Raw genomic sequence first — 14,532 nt, 5'->3', positions numbered from 1 at the left:
CATTTGTATTTCCAATAGCCAATCCTGCTGCTCTCTTGAAGAGAAGCACCTGTGGCCCACAAAGCCAGACAAGAGCTCAGTATGGGGAAGTCAGGAGAGATGGCCGTCATTTGTCCAACAACCAATATTTATAGGAGCTTTTATTCTACTCAATAAAAACATTTCTGAATGACACATGCAGAAATCCAAGCATGTGCTGCAAAAACAACACCATTCAGATGAGTGAAATGGAGTTCAGCAGAATGGACAATGATTATCAGGACATGTTTTTGTGCTCAATCAATAATCCAAAACATGCATGTTTGGGAAAAGTACTGCAACATCACATGTAAAGTGTTCATATGGGACCATGCAACATTGCAATTCTACATGCAAATCCACCATTGTTGGGATTTTTTTTTTTACAATAAAAAGTTTAAATACTTCTTTGCACAAGCAGACCAAAGTAGAAGATGCAGAATGAGCTATTTGTAATAGATCGCCCTGCACACAACTATGTTTTTTGCTGATAGGCGGCCAATATACCAGACCAACACCCACAAGTAGTGAAACTAGTAGCATACAAGGGTGCAAGGACATAAAGGAGAGGTCAAGTGCAAAAATATGGAAAATCAAATAAAGAGCACAACTCAGAAACCAAATTGATAAAAGTATGAAACTATTGAAATAAAACACAATATGAAAAAACGTAAGGAAACAAGAGTGACAGTGGTAAGCTGACTAGGTGGAGCCACGGTTGTGTTTTAGGCCATGTGCACACGATGCAGATTTGCAGCGTTTCTGCAGCGGATTTTACCGCGCAGAAACGTTGCATATCCGCATTGTGATGTACAGTACCTTTAAAATGAATGAAAAAAAAAACGCTGTGCAGACGCTGCGAATTTTTCCGCACGGTTTTCCTGCGGTACAAAATCCGCAGCATGTTACTTCTTTTGTGCGGTTTTCTATCTCCCCTGTTACCAAATCCGCAGGGGGAAGACCGCAATGGAAAACCGCGTGAAAAATGGAAGACATCCGCAGGAAAAATGCAGGTCATTTGACCTGCGGTTTTCTTCCATTCTGCACGGAAAAATCCGCAGGGCTCAAAACTCCGTCTGCACTCAGCCTTATTGTTATTTCAATAAAGTTTCATACTTTTCAATTTGGTTTCTGAGTTGTGCTCTTCCTTTATTTGATTTGCCATAGTTATCAGCAGTCCAATCTTAAGAACAGGTTGATGCACCACTGAGACTTTTTTGTTTTGTTTTTTTGCACCTTTTAAAAGATCATGTCACCTTAACAACAATTGCTTTGAGTGTTCATCTAGGAATCGTCAACCTGCTTACACGTCAAGATAATCATTAAAGCACCGCTGGAGTGGTGCTTTAAACGAACATGTTTAGCAACGCTCATTCACAATTATTTTGCAGTGTAAGATGCAGTTTAAGGTTCTCAGCATTGATAGAGAATTACCCAAAACGTTAGGTGCCATAACTAAGAATCTGTCATGTATAATCAGGGCTGTGGAGTCGGAGTCGGTGCTCATTTTGGTGGAGCTGGAGTCGGTATAAAATGGACCGACTCCTAAAATATATAATAAATTGGGTACAGTAGTTCAATGCAGAATATGCTGAATATTTTTTCATAGGAATTTGGGAAAGTTATGAAATGTCCTATTCCTGATCTAAGGCTACATTCACACAGCATTTTTCCCGCGTTTTTTGAGGATACGTTTTTCAGTTGCAAAAGCAGATCAGCTTTTTAAAAAACCGCATCACCTGAAAGGTTTTTGAGCTCAGATAATGTTTTCAATAGCAAAAGCAGATTAGAAATCTGCTCTATCCATCCATTTATCCATATCTGTCTATCCATATCATATCTGTACCAAAAAGAATGAAAGCCGGATAGCACACAGACTAACACTCCTTTTTTTTTTTTTTAGCACCAGTCAGATACAACTCATAGCTGCCCAAAAGGACGCCCAGGACAGGCATTGCTAGTCTTCAGTAACATCAACTGATAGTTGGAATAAATAGACTGCATTCATCACCACATCTTCTTAAGGTGCAGGCTTTACTTTCAAGTGTAGGGGTGTGAAGTATGAGGTTCTGCAGCAGCTGAGGTGTGCAGTATGAAATTCTGCGGAACACGGAACAGTATGAGATTCTGCCCCCCCCCTCCCCCAGGTTTGATACCGGCTACGCCCATAGTGTGAATGTAGCCTGAGGATCTAGGCTTTATCTTAGCCGAGATAAGATAGATAGATAGAGATATAGATATATATACACACACACACACACACACACACACACAACGACAGAACAAAGTCCAGCAATAACGTGAGCAATCCAGGATGCTGTTAAAAAATTTTGTATTTTTTATTCATAAATCCATTAAAATACAATGGTCCAAGCAGTTCAAAACGGCAATAACGCAGGAAAGTAGTGCAGATAGGACTACGCGTTTCAGCGGTAAAACCCGCCTTCTTCACGGTCCAGAATCTAGTAGATTCTGGACCGTGAAGAAGGCGGGTTTTACCGCTGAAACGCGTAGTCCTATCTGCACTACTTTCCTGCGTTATTGCCGTTTTGAACTGCTTGGACCATTGTATTTTAATGGATTTATGAATAAAAAGACAAAAAATGTTTTAACAGCATCCTGGAATGCTCACATTATTGCTGGACTTTGCTCTGTCGTTGTTCACATTTGCATGGATGGACTCCTACATCCAGCTCCGGGCACAACAGAGTTAACCAGGTCAGCTGAGGTCCCAGGTGGTTCACAGGAGTGAGCTGGTCTACATTGTTGGAGATATATATTTTATATATACACACACACACACACACATACCAAAAGTTTGGACACACCTTCTCAAAGCGTTTTATTTTCATGACTATGAAAATTGTTGATTCACTCTGAAGGCATCAAAACTATGAATTAACACATGTGGAATTATATAATTAACAAAAAAGTGTGAAACAACTGAAAATACTGTATGTCTTATATTCTAGGTTCTTCAAAGTAGCCACCTTTTGCTTTGATTTCTGCTTTGCACACTCTTGGCATTCTCTTGATGAGCTTCAAGAGGTAGTCACCGGAAATGGTTTTCACTTTACAGGTGTGCCCTGTCAGGTTTAATAATTGGGATTTCTTGCCTTATAAATGAGGTTGGGACCATCAGTTGTGTTGTGCAGAAGTCTGGTGGATACACAGGTGATAGTCCTACTGAATAGACTGTTAGAATTTGTATTATGGCAAGAAAAAAGCAGCTAAGTAAAGAAAAACGAGTGGCCATCATTACTTTAAGAAATAAAGGTTAGTCAGTCCGAAAAATTGGGAAAACTTTGAAAGTGTCCCCAAGTGCATTGGCAAAAACCATCAAGCGCTACAAAGAAACTGGCTCACATGAGGACCACCCCAGGAAAGGAAGACCAAGAGTCACCTCTGCTGCTGAGGATAAGTTCATCCTAGTCACCAGCCTCAGAAATCGCAGGTTAACAGCAGCTCAGATTAGAGACCAGGTCAATGCCACACAGAGTTCTAGCAGCAGACACATCTCTACAACAACTGTTAAGAGGAGACTTTGTGCAGCAAGCCTTCATGGTAAAATAGCTGCTAGGAAACCGCTGCTAAGGACAGGCAACAAGCAGAAGAGACTTGTTTGGGGTAGAGAACACAAGGAATGGACATTAGACCAGTGGAAATCTGTGCTTTGGTCTGATAAGTCCAAATTTGAGATCTTTGGTTCCAACCACCATGTCTTTGTGCGACGCAGAAAAGGTGAACGGATGGACTCTACATGCCTGGTTCCCACCGTGAAGCATGGAGGAGGAGGTGTGATGGTGTGGAGGTGCTTTATTCAAAATTGAAGGCATACTGAACCAGCATGGCTACCACAGCATCTTGCAGCGGCATGCTATTCCATCCGGTTTGTGTTTAGTTGGACCATCATTTATTTTTCAACAGGACAATGGCCTCAAACACACCTCCAGGCTGTGTAAGGGCTATTTGACCAAGAAGGAGAGTGATGGGGTGCTACGCCAGATGACCTGGCCTCCACAGTCACCAGACCTGAACCCAAATCGAGATGGTTTGGGGTGAGCTGGACCGCAGAGTGAAGGCAAAAGGGCCAACAAGTGCTAACCATCTCTGGGAACTCCTTCAAGACTGTTGGAAGACCATTTCTGGTGAATACCTCTTGAAGCTCATCAAGAGAATGCCAAGAGTGTGCAAAGCAGTAATCAAAGCAAAAGGTGGCTACTTTGAAGAATCTAGAATATAAGACATATTTTCAGTTTTTTCACACTTTAATTCTATAAGTCCACATGTGTTAATTCATTGTTTTGATGCCTTCAGAATGAATCTACAATTTTCATTGTCATGAAAATAAAGAAAACCCTTTGAATGAGAAGGTGTGTCCAAACTTTGGTCTGTACCGTATACATGTATACAGTGTATTACATATTTACAATTTATTACAGTTTTTTGTGTTCTAAAGTTGTATTCCAATAAATAGATATTATGTTCTAATATATTGATTATTGGATCATAGAAATGATTAAATGTCTGATGTTCACATTGTACTACAATAAATGTTTCACTTAAATATAAGTAATATATGTTGGAGTCGGAGTTGGAGTCGGTGTAAGGGAAATTGAGGAGTCGGAGTCGCAGGTTTGGCTTACCGACTCCACAGCCCTGTGTATAATATTAAAATTTAAAAAAAAAAAAAAAAAAAACACGCAAGTAACCTGCAGATATGGAGTTAATAGCATTCTAAAATACAACCTGGTACCTTGGATGGTACTTAACCGCCCATACAACCTACCTAAGAGTGCCTTGAAATACTAGAGCATGCAGGGATCCATGAGCTGAATGCATTCCCCCATTATTTGTCTTGTGTTTTTTTTATAGTCTCACAAAAATGCCATTTACAATAGTTTTATTATCTTTCTTCTGCTTATAATTTAAAAACTTCAATAAACAACGTTCTATAACGTTGTTGCACAATACAGAGCAACTGATTGACAACATCCTATTCACATAAGGGTATGTTTACACATGGCGTTTTTTTGATGCTTGTTTTAAGGGCCTGTCACACTAAGCGATATCGCTATATCGCCACTGGATTTTGTAACGTTATAGCAAAATTGCTAGCGATATCGCTATGTCTGATATCTACCTCCGACCGGCTCCCCCGCTGATTATCGCTGATCGCGCGAGAACGTCCAGGGCCATTTCTCGTCAGCTTCCTGTGGCGCCGACGAGCAAAGCGTGGACGCGGGAGGACATCAGGATCGCCTCGTCCGACAGGTAACGACCCCTGCTATGTCGCTGGTGAGATCTGCCTGTGTGACACTTATTTTTTCATAACAGAAAAATCACTAAAGAAAACTGATGGTAAGACAGACTCGGGGGACAAATACTGATGACAATCTGATCAAAAAAAAAAAAAAAAAAAAAGGTGATGAAAGAATGGTCTGAGTTAACACGGTAAGAACCACAGAAGTTTTGCACAAAGAACCATCGTTCTCTGTAGACTGACCTGAGCTGCCAAGAAGTTACATTCTATTAGCATTGAATTGTTGTATAAACGATTGTTCTGTTCACATGGAAGGGAGGTTGGTCTGTCTACACAGGCTATTAAATGATCACCAATCTTCTTGCACACAGCCAGTCCTTAACAGGCTGAGAGATCTGCCTGACACCTATGATCAGTATTTAAAGGCCAACATCTCTGAACACAGAGCAAACCCTGAAGACCATGCTGTATGCAGACACTGAATTACCTGTGTCAGAACTTAAAGGCAACATGTAATCAGAAAATTACCTATTACTTAAAGCCACTGTCAGCACAGAACTGACTGTTCAATCTGAGTTCTGCCACTCAGTCATTTACATAGAGAAGAACAAGCAGGTGGGAATGTCTCTCTCCACAACCCCCCACCCTTTGACAGGTCCTGAGAAGGAATGGAGATACATGGAAAGATGAAACAAGCATGTGGGAAGGTGTATGTAAAATGATTGGGCCCACCGAGAAGCACCGAGCGCATGTGTCAGCACAGAGACTGCTCAGAGTCCCCTTAAACCAGAAGTGTGAAATGTTTAAATTAATTTTTTTTTTTTTTTTTTATTTAATACAAAATCTTGCACTTTCAAAACTGGCCACTAAGCTTTTGTGGACTCCCATTTAGCACATGAGCACTAGCAGTAGACTGAACATACAGTGCCTTGCGAAAGTATTCGGCCCACTGGAACTTTTCAACCTTTTCCCACATATCATGCTTCAAACATAACGTTACCAAATGTAAATTTTGGTGAAGAATCAACAACAAGTGGGACACAATTGCGAAATTGAACGAAATTTATTGGTTATTTTAAATTTTTGTGGAAACTCAAAAACTGAAAAGTGGGGAGTGCAATATTATTCGGCCCCTTTAACTGCGATTACAGCTGCAAGTCGCTTGGGGTATGTCTCTATCAGTTTTGTACATCGAGAGACTGAAATTCTTGCCCATTCTTCCTTGGCAAACAGCTCAAGCTCAATGAGGTTTGATGGAGATCGTTTGTGAACAGCAGTTTTCAGCTCTTTCCACAGATTCTCGATTGGATTCAGGTCTGGACTTTGACTTGGCCATTCTAACACCTGGATACGTTTGTGAACCATTCCAATGTAGATTTTGCTTTTATGTTTGGGATCATTGTCTTGTTGGAAGACAAATCTCCGTCCCAGTCTCAGGTTTTTTGCAGACTCCAACACGTTTTCTTCAAGAATGGTCCTGTATTTGGCTCCATCCATTTTCCCATCAATTTTAACCATCTTCCCTGTCCCTGCTGAAAAAAAAGCAGGCCCAAACCATGATGCTGCCACCACCACCATGTTTGACAGTGAGGATGGTGTGTTCAGGGTGATGAGCTGTGTTGCCTTTACACCAAACATTTGGCATTGTTGCCAAAAAGTTTGATTTTAGTTTCATCTGACCAGAGCACCTTCTTCCACATGTTTGGTGTGTGTCCCAGGTGGCTTGTTGCAAACTTTAAAAGACTATTTTTATGGATATCTTTGAGAAATGGCTTTCTTCTTGCCACTTTTCCCTAAAGGCAAGATTTGTGCGGTGTACAACAGATTGTTGTCCTATGGACAGACTGTCCCACCTCAGCTGTAGATCTCTGCAGTGCATCTAGAGTGATCATGGGCCTCTTGGCTGCATCTCTGATCAGTCTTGTCCTTGTTTGAGATGAAAGTTTAGAGGGACGGCCAGGTCTTGGTAGATTTGCAGTGGTAGGATATTCCTTCCATTTCAATATGATCACTTGCACAGTGCTCCTTGGGATGTTTAAAGTTTTGGAATTCATTTTGTATCCAAATCCCGCTTTAAACTTCTCCACAACAGTATCACAGACCTGCCTGTTTTCCTTGGTCTTCATGATGCTCTCTGTGCTTCAAACAGAACCCTGAGACTATCACAGAGCAGGTGCATTTATATGGAGACTTGATTACACACAGGTGGATTATATTTGTCATCATTAGTCATTTAGGACAACATTGGATCATTCAGAGATCCACAATGAACTTCTGGAGTGAGTTTGCTGCACTGACAGCAAAGGGGCCGAATAATATTGCACGCCCCACTTTTCAGTTTTTGCATTTCCACAAAAATTAAAAACTAATAAATTTCATTCAACTTCACAATTGTGTCCCACTTGTTGTTGATTCTTCACCAAAAATTTGCATTCGGTATCTTTAAGCATGATATGTGGGAAAAGGTTGAAAAGTTCCAGGGGGCCGAATACTTTCGCAAGGCACTGTATTTGCTAGCAAAAAGAAACATAATCCGAGCATGCTCTATTCTGGGCAAGGGTCATTGTAAAGGGACGGGAAGGAGGTGAGCTGTAACATCACCTGTGAATCTTCTGTCATCAGCTGTATATAGATGTGCTCTCTATCACTGTAATCCTGTGTGATGCAGTGAGGATGCTGAAAAGTGTTCTGTGAAGAGCAAGAAAACTTAAGTCTGATATAGTGGCCAGTACAAAAATTGCAAGCTTTCTATTTTAGTTTCGATAGCGACATGAAAAGCTTAAAACTGCAACACATTCAACATAAAAGGTCGATTTAAACAAGTCATTTTCTGATGGTGCTTTCCCTTTCTAAACAGAAAAAAAAAAAAAAAACAGGACAACTGTCAGCCTGTCTTGTTGACCAGAAAGTAGCACCATTCAGTTGAGAGAAGGATCTCCCTGTTAGGCCGGGGTCACACTAACCAACGCAAAATACGGTCAGTATTTTACATGCGTAATACGGATCAATGGCCCCTAAACAGTGCTCCGTATGTCATCCGTAATCAAGGTGTGGTCACGTATTTTGCGCATGTCAGCATCCATATGTAATCCGTATGGCGAGATTTTCTCGTCACCTTGCAAAATGGACATATAATGGAGCCCTATGACAGTTTTAATAAAGAAATGAAAGGATATAGACACATATATAATATATATATATATGCATTCTATGTGTATATATCTATTCTTTCATTTCTTTATTAAAACTGTCAGTGTGATTTTACTGTATCGCGCACTGAATTGCCGGCTTTGCTAAAAGACACCTGGTGCGTATTTCTCGCAAGTCACACGTGTGGTCCGTGTGTAATCCGTATTTTTTGCGCACCCATAGACTTGCATTGGCGTACTACGGGCGTAGTACGCTGACAATCGCAGCATGCTGCGATTGGCACGGAGCGTAGAATACGGATGAGAAATATACGGCTGGTGCGAGGGACCCCATAGAGAATCATTTGTCCGTGTCTAATGCGTGCTTTTTGCGCCTCTCACTCTCCCGTATTCCTCACCAGTGTGACCCCGGCCTTAGAATCCGGGCTGCGCAGTCAGTAAGCCAAACCTCCGTCACTACTGAGCATGTGCATAAAGTGCAGCACAAATTCATCTCAACTAAAAGCAGAGAACCTTAGATCAGGAACAGAACATTTCATAACTTGGTATTGTACTACTGAACCCAATTTTATATTTTAGAAGTCGGTCCATTTTATACAGACACCGACTCCACAGCCTCGATCACAACAATTTTTAATCAGTGGTCATTGATAAGGAGCCCCATCAGTTTTACAGTATGCGCAATTCTAAATAAACCAGTAGAAATATTTTTAATTCCAAACTATGAAGGCCTGGGCTGTATATAAATAATTGGTCACTTGTAAAACAATGTTACCTGCTGAGGGGGTATATAGAAAAGATAGAAGAAGCAGTCTTACACAAGTGTTGGGATCTGCTGCTTTACTACAAACTTTATAAAAAAAATAAAAAACACAATATCTATAAATAAGTAGATTATTTTCTAGAAAATAGAGACAGACCTGTGGACTGAATGCTTATCCATGTCAGCCTCCTCATACTTGGGGACTGCACTCATTTTGTACTCCTTTCCAAAAAATAATTCTATACCGGAGGCAAACAACTGCTGCCAATAACAGTATATTTACCCACAAAACAGTGACGTGAAGTTAACCAAATACTGTAGTAAAGCAAATTCACACGCTCCATCGGGAAGCTTGCCAATACTTGCAGGACTGACAATGGCAAACGACACAGCAATTAAAGCGAGAACTATTTATAAAGAATAATTTGTTGTAAAACACGGAAGAGCCGATCAAGAGGCCGAGAAAGATCAGGCCCAAGTATAATTAGCCAAGGATGGATACGGCAACTAGATAAAATTGATATGCAAGCCTTGCTATAAATCAGGTCCATTAAACAACTCAAAATAGTCACCCTAGCTTTTCTTCCATATGTCTACAGTAAGGGTTCTGTTTGAAGCCTCTAATGTCATGTCCCATCAGATTGACAAATCCCAAAGTAAATCAATGAGGTCTGTGGGGTGATGGATCAAGCACAGCAGTGCCTTCATGTGTAAAATGATTGCTGATGCTTTCCATAAAAACAAATCAACAACTTATAGTCTCCTAGTGCCACTGCGACCATGCCAGGTAGTGGCAATCACTTAGGAAGCAGAGAAAAATACATGCCTCAATAACATATCCCAGCAGCAACAAATTTAGGCTAAAATGCAAAGTAGAGTCGCTGCCCACTGTAACCAATCTCAGAACTCCAAATATTACAATGGATTTCTGGGAGAACTCTGTGTTCAGCCCCAGACACTTAACTGTGCGGTATGAACCCCAAATTTTTAAGTTTGGGTTTGCTCATCTCTACAAAGTGATGCTTTGTCCTCTCCATGAAAGCCAGATACCAAAATAAATAGAAGCAGACTATCAGACAGCAAACCCAATTAATTTAGGTTTGGTCTATATGGCAACATTGGCTGTCATTGGACCAAGGCTCACTCAGTGCCGCTGCTACATCGCACCACTATTCAAGTTAATGGGGGGGGGGGTCCACACTCCGACCGTGAGGGTACTGTAGCAAGCAAATCGTAAGAAGTTCAATCTGATTTTTTTTGCAACTTGCTTGTTGCAGTATTCCAAGGTTGGCATTGTGACCCCATTCACTTGTATTACGTTGCAACGTAGCACAACAGGTGTGGTGGCCAAAGTAGCCATGCAGCCTTAGCAGAAGACTGGTGTGTTAGGGTATGTTTCCACAGGCCATATTACATCTGGATTTGCTGCGGATTGAACGCTGCGTACAGCCGCAGTGTTTAATTCGCAGTGTCCAGATGTTACAGCATAGTGGAGGGGATATCAAATCCAGTCTCCACTATGCGTCCTAATACGCGGGTGACACATCCACAAGACCGGACATGCGGCGCGTCTTTTTAGACCGCAGCATGTGTTTACCTTGCGGAGACGCTCAGTCTCCGCAAGGTAAATAACCCGGCCTATGTATGCGATGCGGTGATACAGCATGCAACACATCCGGGATCACCGCGCATACAGAAGGGGCGGGGCTTTGGGCAAAGCGGGCTTACCGCTGCATCCAAAGCACAGGCAATGCGCTTAGTGGAAACATACCCTAATTCCTAACCTACTGTCTCATTCCCCATTATCCTGCAGACTAAGCCCATGAGGGCGGATCCTCTACCCTCTGTGCCAGTCTGTTATTGCTAGCTAATTCCCTCTGTGCCAGTCTGTTATTGCTAGCTAATTCAATGTAATTTATACATGAATCTTGTACGTAAACCCCTTTTCACACAAACAGCACCATGGAATCAATGGTACTCTAAAAATAAATAATTCCTGGCCGATAGGTCTGAGCTACACTAATAGTTGCATATATACTAGTGAGTTAGTTCAGGTCAGTGGATCCCCAGTCTGGTTGGGCACAGAGGTCCAACTGCACAAAACAGGCAAGAAGCAGCTGGACAATTAAGATGAGTAGGTTACACAGAATTCCATATAGTCTTATAATTGGGGACTCTCGTTTCACAAAACCCTTGAAAACTTTTATCCAGGTACAGACTTCAAAATTCACATTCATAGTTAGGAAAGGATTGCTGGAGAAAGTTAAAAGGCAGCAAACAAAATTATTTAATGTGATGGGAGTGCTCTTATGGGAGGCAAGTATGTGTATAATCACAGGGTTGCTTCCATATAGATATTAAGGTGGATCGGCGACAAAATTCACATGAATTAAAAAAAAAAAATCCCTCACGCCTCAATCACATAGGAATAATGCAGGCAGTGTTGCATAATACAGCTATAAGTCTAGGCCCAATCATAGTTATGTGACCTGAACCATCAGCATTGTAGGGATTCATGCTGCTGATGGTTCAGGTTGGCAGATAGGAATCAGGCCAAGGCCAGCAGCTACAATGTGTCCACAATACAAACCCCTCACAGAGCCTGTCTATTTAAACACTTTACTTTTTGCCACTAAGACTTTTTTTTTTTTTTTTTTTTTGCTTAAAGACAAAGTTGCAGCTAGAGCACAGTGGAGAAACCAGTTCATTTTTACTCATTCTGCCTTATTTTTCTACACAGCCTGTCCCAGGATTAACATTACTTTTGAAAAGTGAAAAAAGTGAAAATAGCACAACTATAAAGCCAAGTTCCCAAGGTAAACTTTTGGCAAGTTTTTTTTATGCTGATTATAAAACAAAAAAACAATTAAAACTACTTTACTTAATAGGTGCAGAAATAGTGCAACATCAAAAGCTCATGGTGGGAACGTAGCCCAAGGCCGTGTTCACAAGTTGCTTTTGCTGCAGCCAAAACTTAATCCCTTGGCACTGAAAAAAGCTGCAGCCAAAACATAGTTTTGCTTACTTTTTTGCTGCTTTTTCAGCTTTGCGTCCACCTTGTAGGCATAAGCAATACAAGGTGTTAGGCAACCAATGAATAAATTTAGGGGAAAGATTTTATGTCTTGAAAAACCGCTGAACAAAACAGCTGGATCCATGGATGAAGCGCAGCCGTGAACTAAGGTAATATGAGTTCATGAAAGAAAAAAAAAAAAAAAGTGGCAAATGTAAAGCTAGTGGGAAAGTTGAAGTGGTCAGGTATTGTTAACATATCACTAATTAAACTATACTTGGAGTCAGGACAAACATCACAAAAATAAGTGTTCCACATCCCGCTGTATCGGTGTTTTCTTCAGCAGTTTCAAATTGCTTTCTAAGGGGGAAACAAATGCTGCAGTTTTCATACACAATTCAGTCATTTGAAGTAAAGACATGTAGATATATCGCAGCAAGGAAGCAATGTGTGAACACAGCCTAAAAAGACAGGGACCTCAGCAATGATATGTATATGAGAAAAGCACAGAATATTTATACTGTGATCTGCTCCAAACACCCCAGGAACACCGGGCTCATCTGACAGCACACCACCACAGGTTGGCATTACCAGAACTGCATGTAGGCTCATGTGATGGTACACCATGACCTGACAGGGGGCCACCACCAGAACACAAGGTGGATCTGACGGCACATCACGACCCGACAGGGGGCCATCACCAGAACACAAGGTGGATCTGACGGCACCCCACGACCCGACAGGGGGCCATCACCAGAACACAAGGTGGATCTGACGGCACCCCACGACCCGACAGGGGGCCATCACCAGAACACAAGGTGGATCTGACGGCACATCACGACCCGACAGAGGGCCATCACCAGAACACAAGGTGGATCTGACGGCACATCACGACCCGACAGAGGGCCATCACCAGAACACAAGGTGGATCTGACGGCACATCACGACCCGACAGAGGGCCATCACCAGAACACAAGGTGGATCTGACGGCACATCACGACCCAACAGGGGGCCATCACCAGAACACAAGGTGGATCTGACAGCACCCCACAACCCGACAGGGGGCCATCACCAGAACACAAGGTGGATCTGACAGCACCCCACAACCCAACAGGGGGCCATCACCAGAACACTGGAGTCATTTGATGGCACCCCACAACAGGTGGCCATTACCAGAAAACTGACCCAGTCTCGGCCATTAGATATCCACTGTACCAGATAGGAGAATACAGCACACACTTGATCTGATACAGACAGAGATCACAGGGGATGAGGGCGATCAGGCGACGTCTCAGGCCCAGCACACAAACACTACATGTAAACACCGCCCGAGCAGGAGGAACTACAGAGCCACATGGAGCAGCCATGTCCGGAGTCCCCACCACACAGGGCTGACAGGAGGTGGGGGAGGGGAAGATGGGGCAGATGGTGACGACCCCTCCACATGGGGACACACAGGGATGGCCGCGCTGCTCCCCTCCCGCCTCTGTGGCCGCACACATGGCTGTGGCGGGAGGTCACCCACCCCGTCCTCCCCTCACTCACCCCACAACTCCTCCCTTCCACCACCACGGACAGCAGCAACAATAACAGCGGTGACTGTACCCTGCACGCAGCCTGCTCAGCTCTTTCTGCTTCTGGACCTCGCCTTTCCTGGCTCACCGATCCATCGGCCCACCCCGACCGGAACATAAGACTCCCCTCATCGGACACAGGGCGGGATCCCGGCCCCGCAATTCCAGCTGCGCTTTACCTTCAGTTCCGCACTGTCCGCCATCTTGCCGCTCTGCGCGCATGCGTAATGAACCTGCCGCGACGTGGCTCCGACGTGTGCGTGATGTCACTACGTAGAATTTGAATAAAGGCGCCAAGGGGCTGGGGAGCACGTGAGGACGGTCACGTGGTGATGAGGGCTTTGTTGTAGGCGGCGGTGGCAAGGCCACCCACCGTGTCCCCGAGTGGAGAGGGTCACGCGTGGTCGCTGCAGTGACCTGACTGTGCACTCCTGGAAGACATAGTGGAGGCGAAATGCCTTCTGTTTCCCGTTCTGTGCCCCGATGGCTGGTTGTGTAGGGAAGATGGCGTTTCTGTGGATTTGGTTTGTTTCAGCAGGAGAGATAAACAAAAGAACAGTAACGGTGGATAATGTCGTCGTCTCCAGCGTTCCGTGTTATTGTGGTCATTAGTGGGGCCATTCCTGTAACTAGAAGTTGAAAAAATGTCCACAAGGCCGAGTGTCCCGGGCTCCGGCCTCTCCGGCGCTTCTTACTTTCTGACGAAAATAGCATTTCTGCAGCGGTCTGGCTGAGTACTGTGCAGGATTACA

General features: G+C 43.1%; 1 protein-coding gene across 4 annotated transcripts in view; it reads right to left on the bottom strand.

Moving 5' to 3' along the window:
- PIAS1 (protein inhibitor of activated STAT 1) overlaps positions 1-14,076 on the bottom strand; it is a 92,365-nt gene extending 78,289 nt beyond the window's left edge. Inside the window, exon 1 of one of the 4 annotated variants that reach the window (XM_073568939.1) lies at positions 13,960-14,076. Coding sequence is in view for 2 of the 4 variants with exons in the window: in XM_073568938.1 (XP_073425039.1) it covers positions 13,812-13,898 (87 nt within the window). In the remaining 2 variants the exon portion in view is untranslated. The other 3 variants (XM_073568941.1, XM_073568938.1, XM_073568940.1) reach the window with 3 other exon arrangements.
- Between the last annotated feature and the right edge of the window lie 456 nt (positions 14,077-14,532).

Source organism: Dendrobates tinctorius, unplaced genomic scaffold (assembly GCF_039654945.1).
Source record: "Dendrobates tinctorius isolate UK_male_01 unplaced genomic scaffold, ASM3965494v1 ptg000022l, whole genome shotgun sequence".
NCBI classification, from domain to species: domain Eukaryota; kingdom Metazoa; phylum Chordata; class Amphibia; order Anura; family Dendrobatidae; genus Dendrobates; species Dendrobates tinctorius.
The sequence above is the reverse complement of the archived record's forward strand: the minus strand, read 5'-3'. Positions and strand labels throughout refer to the sequence as shown.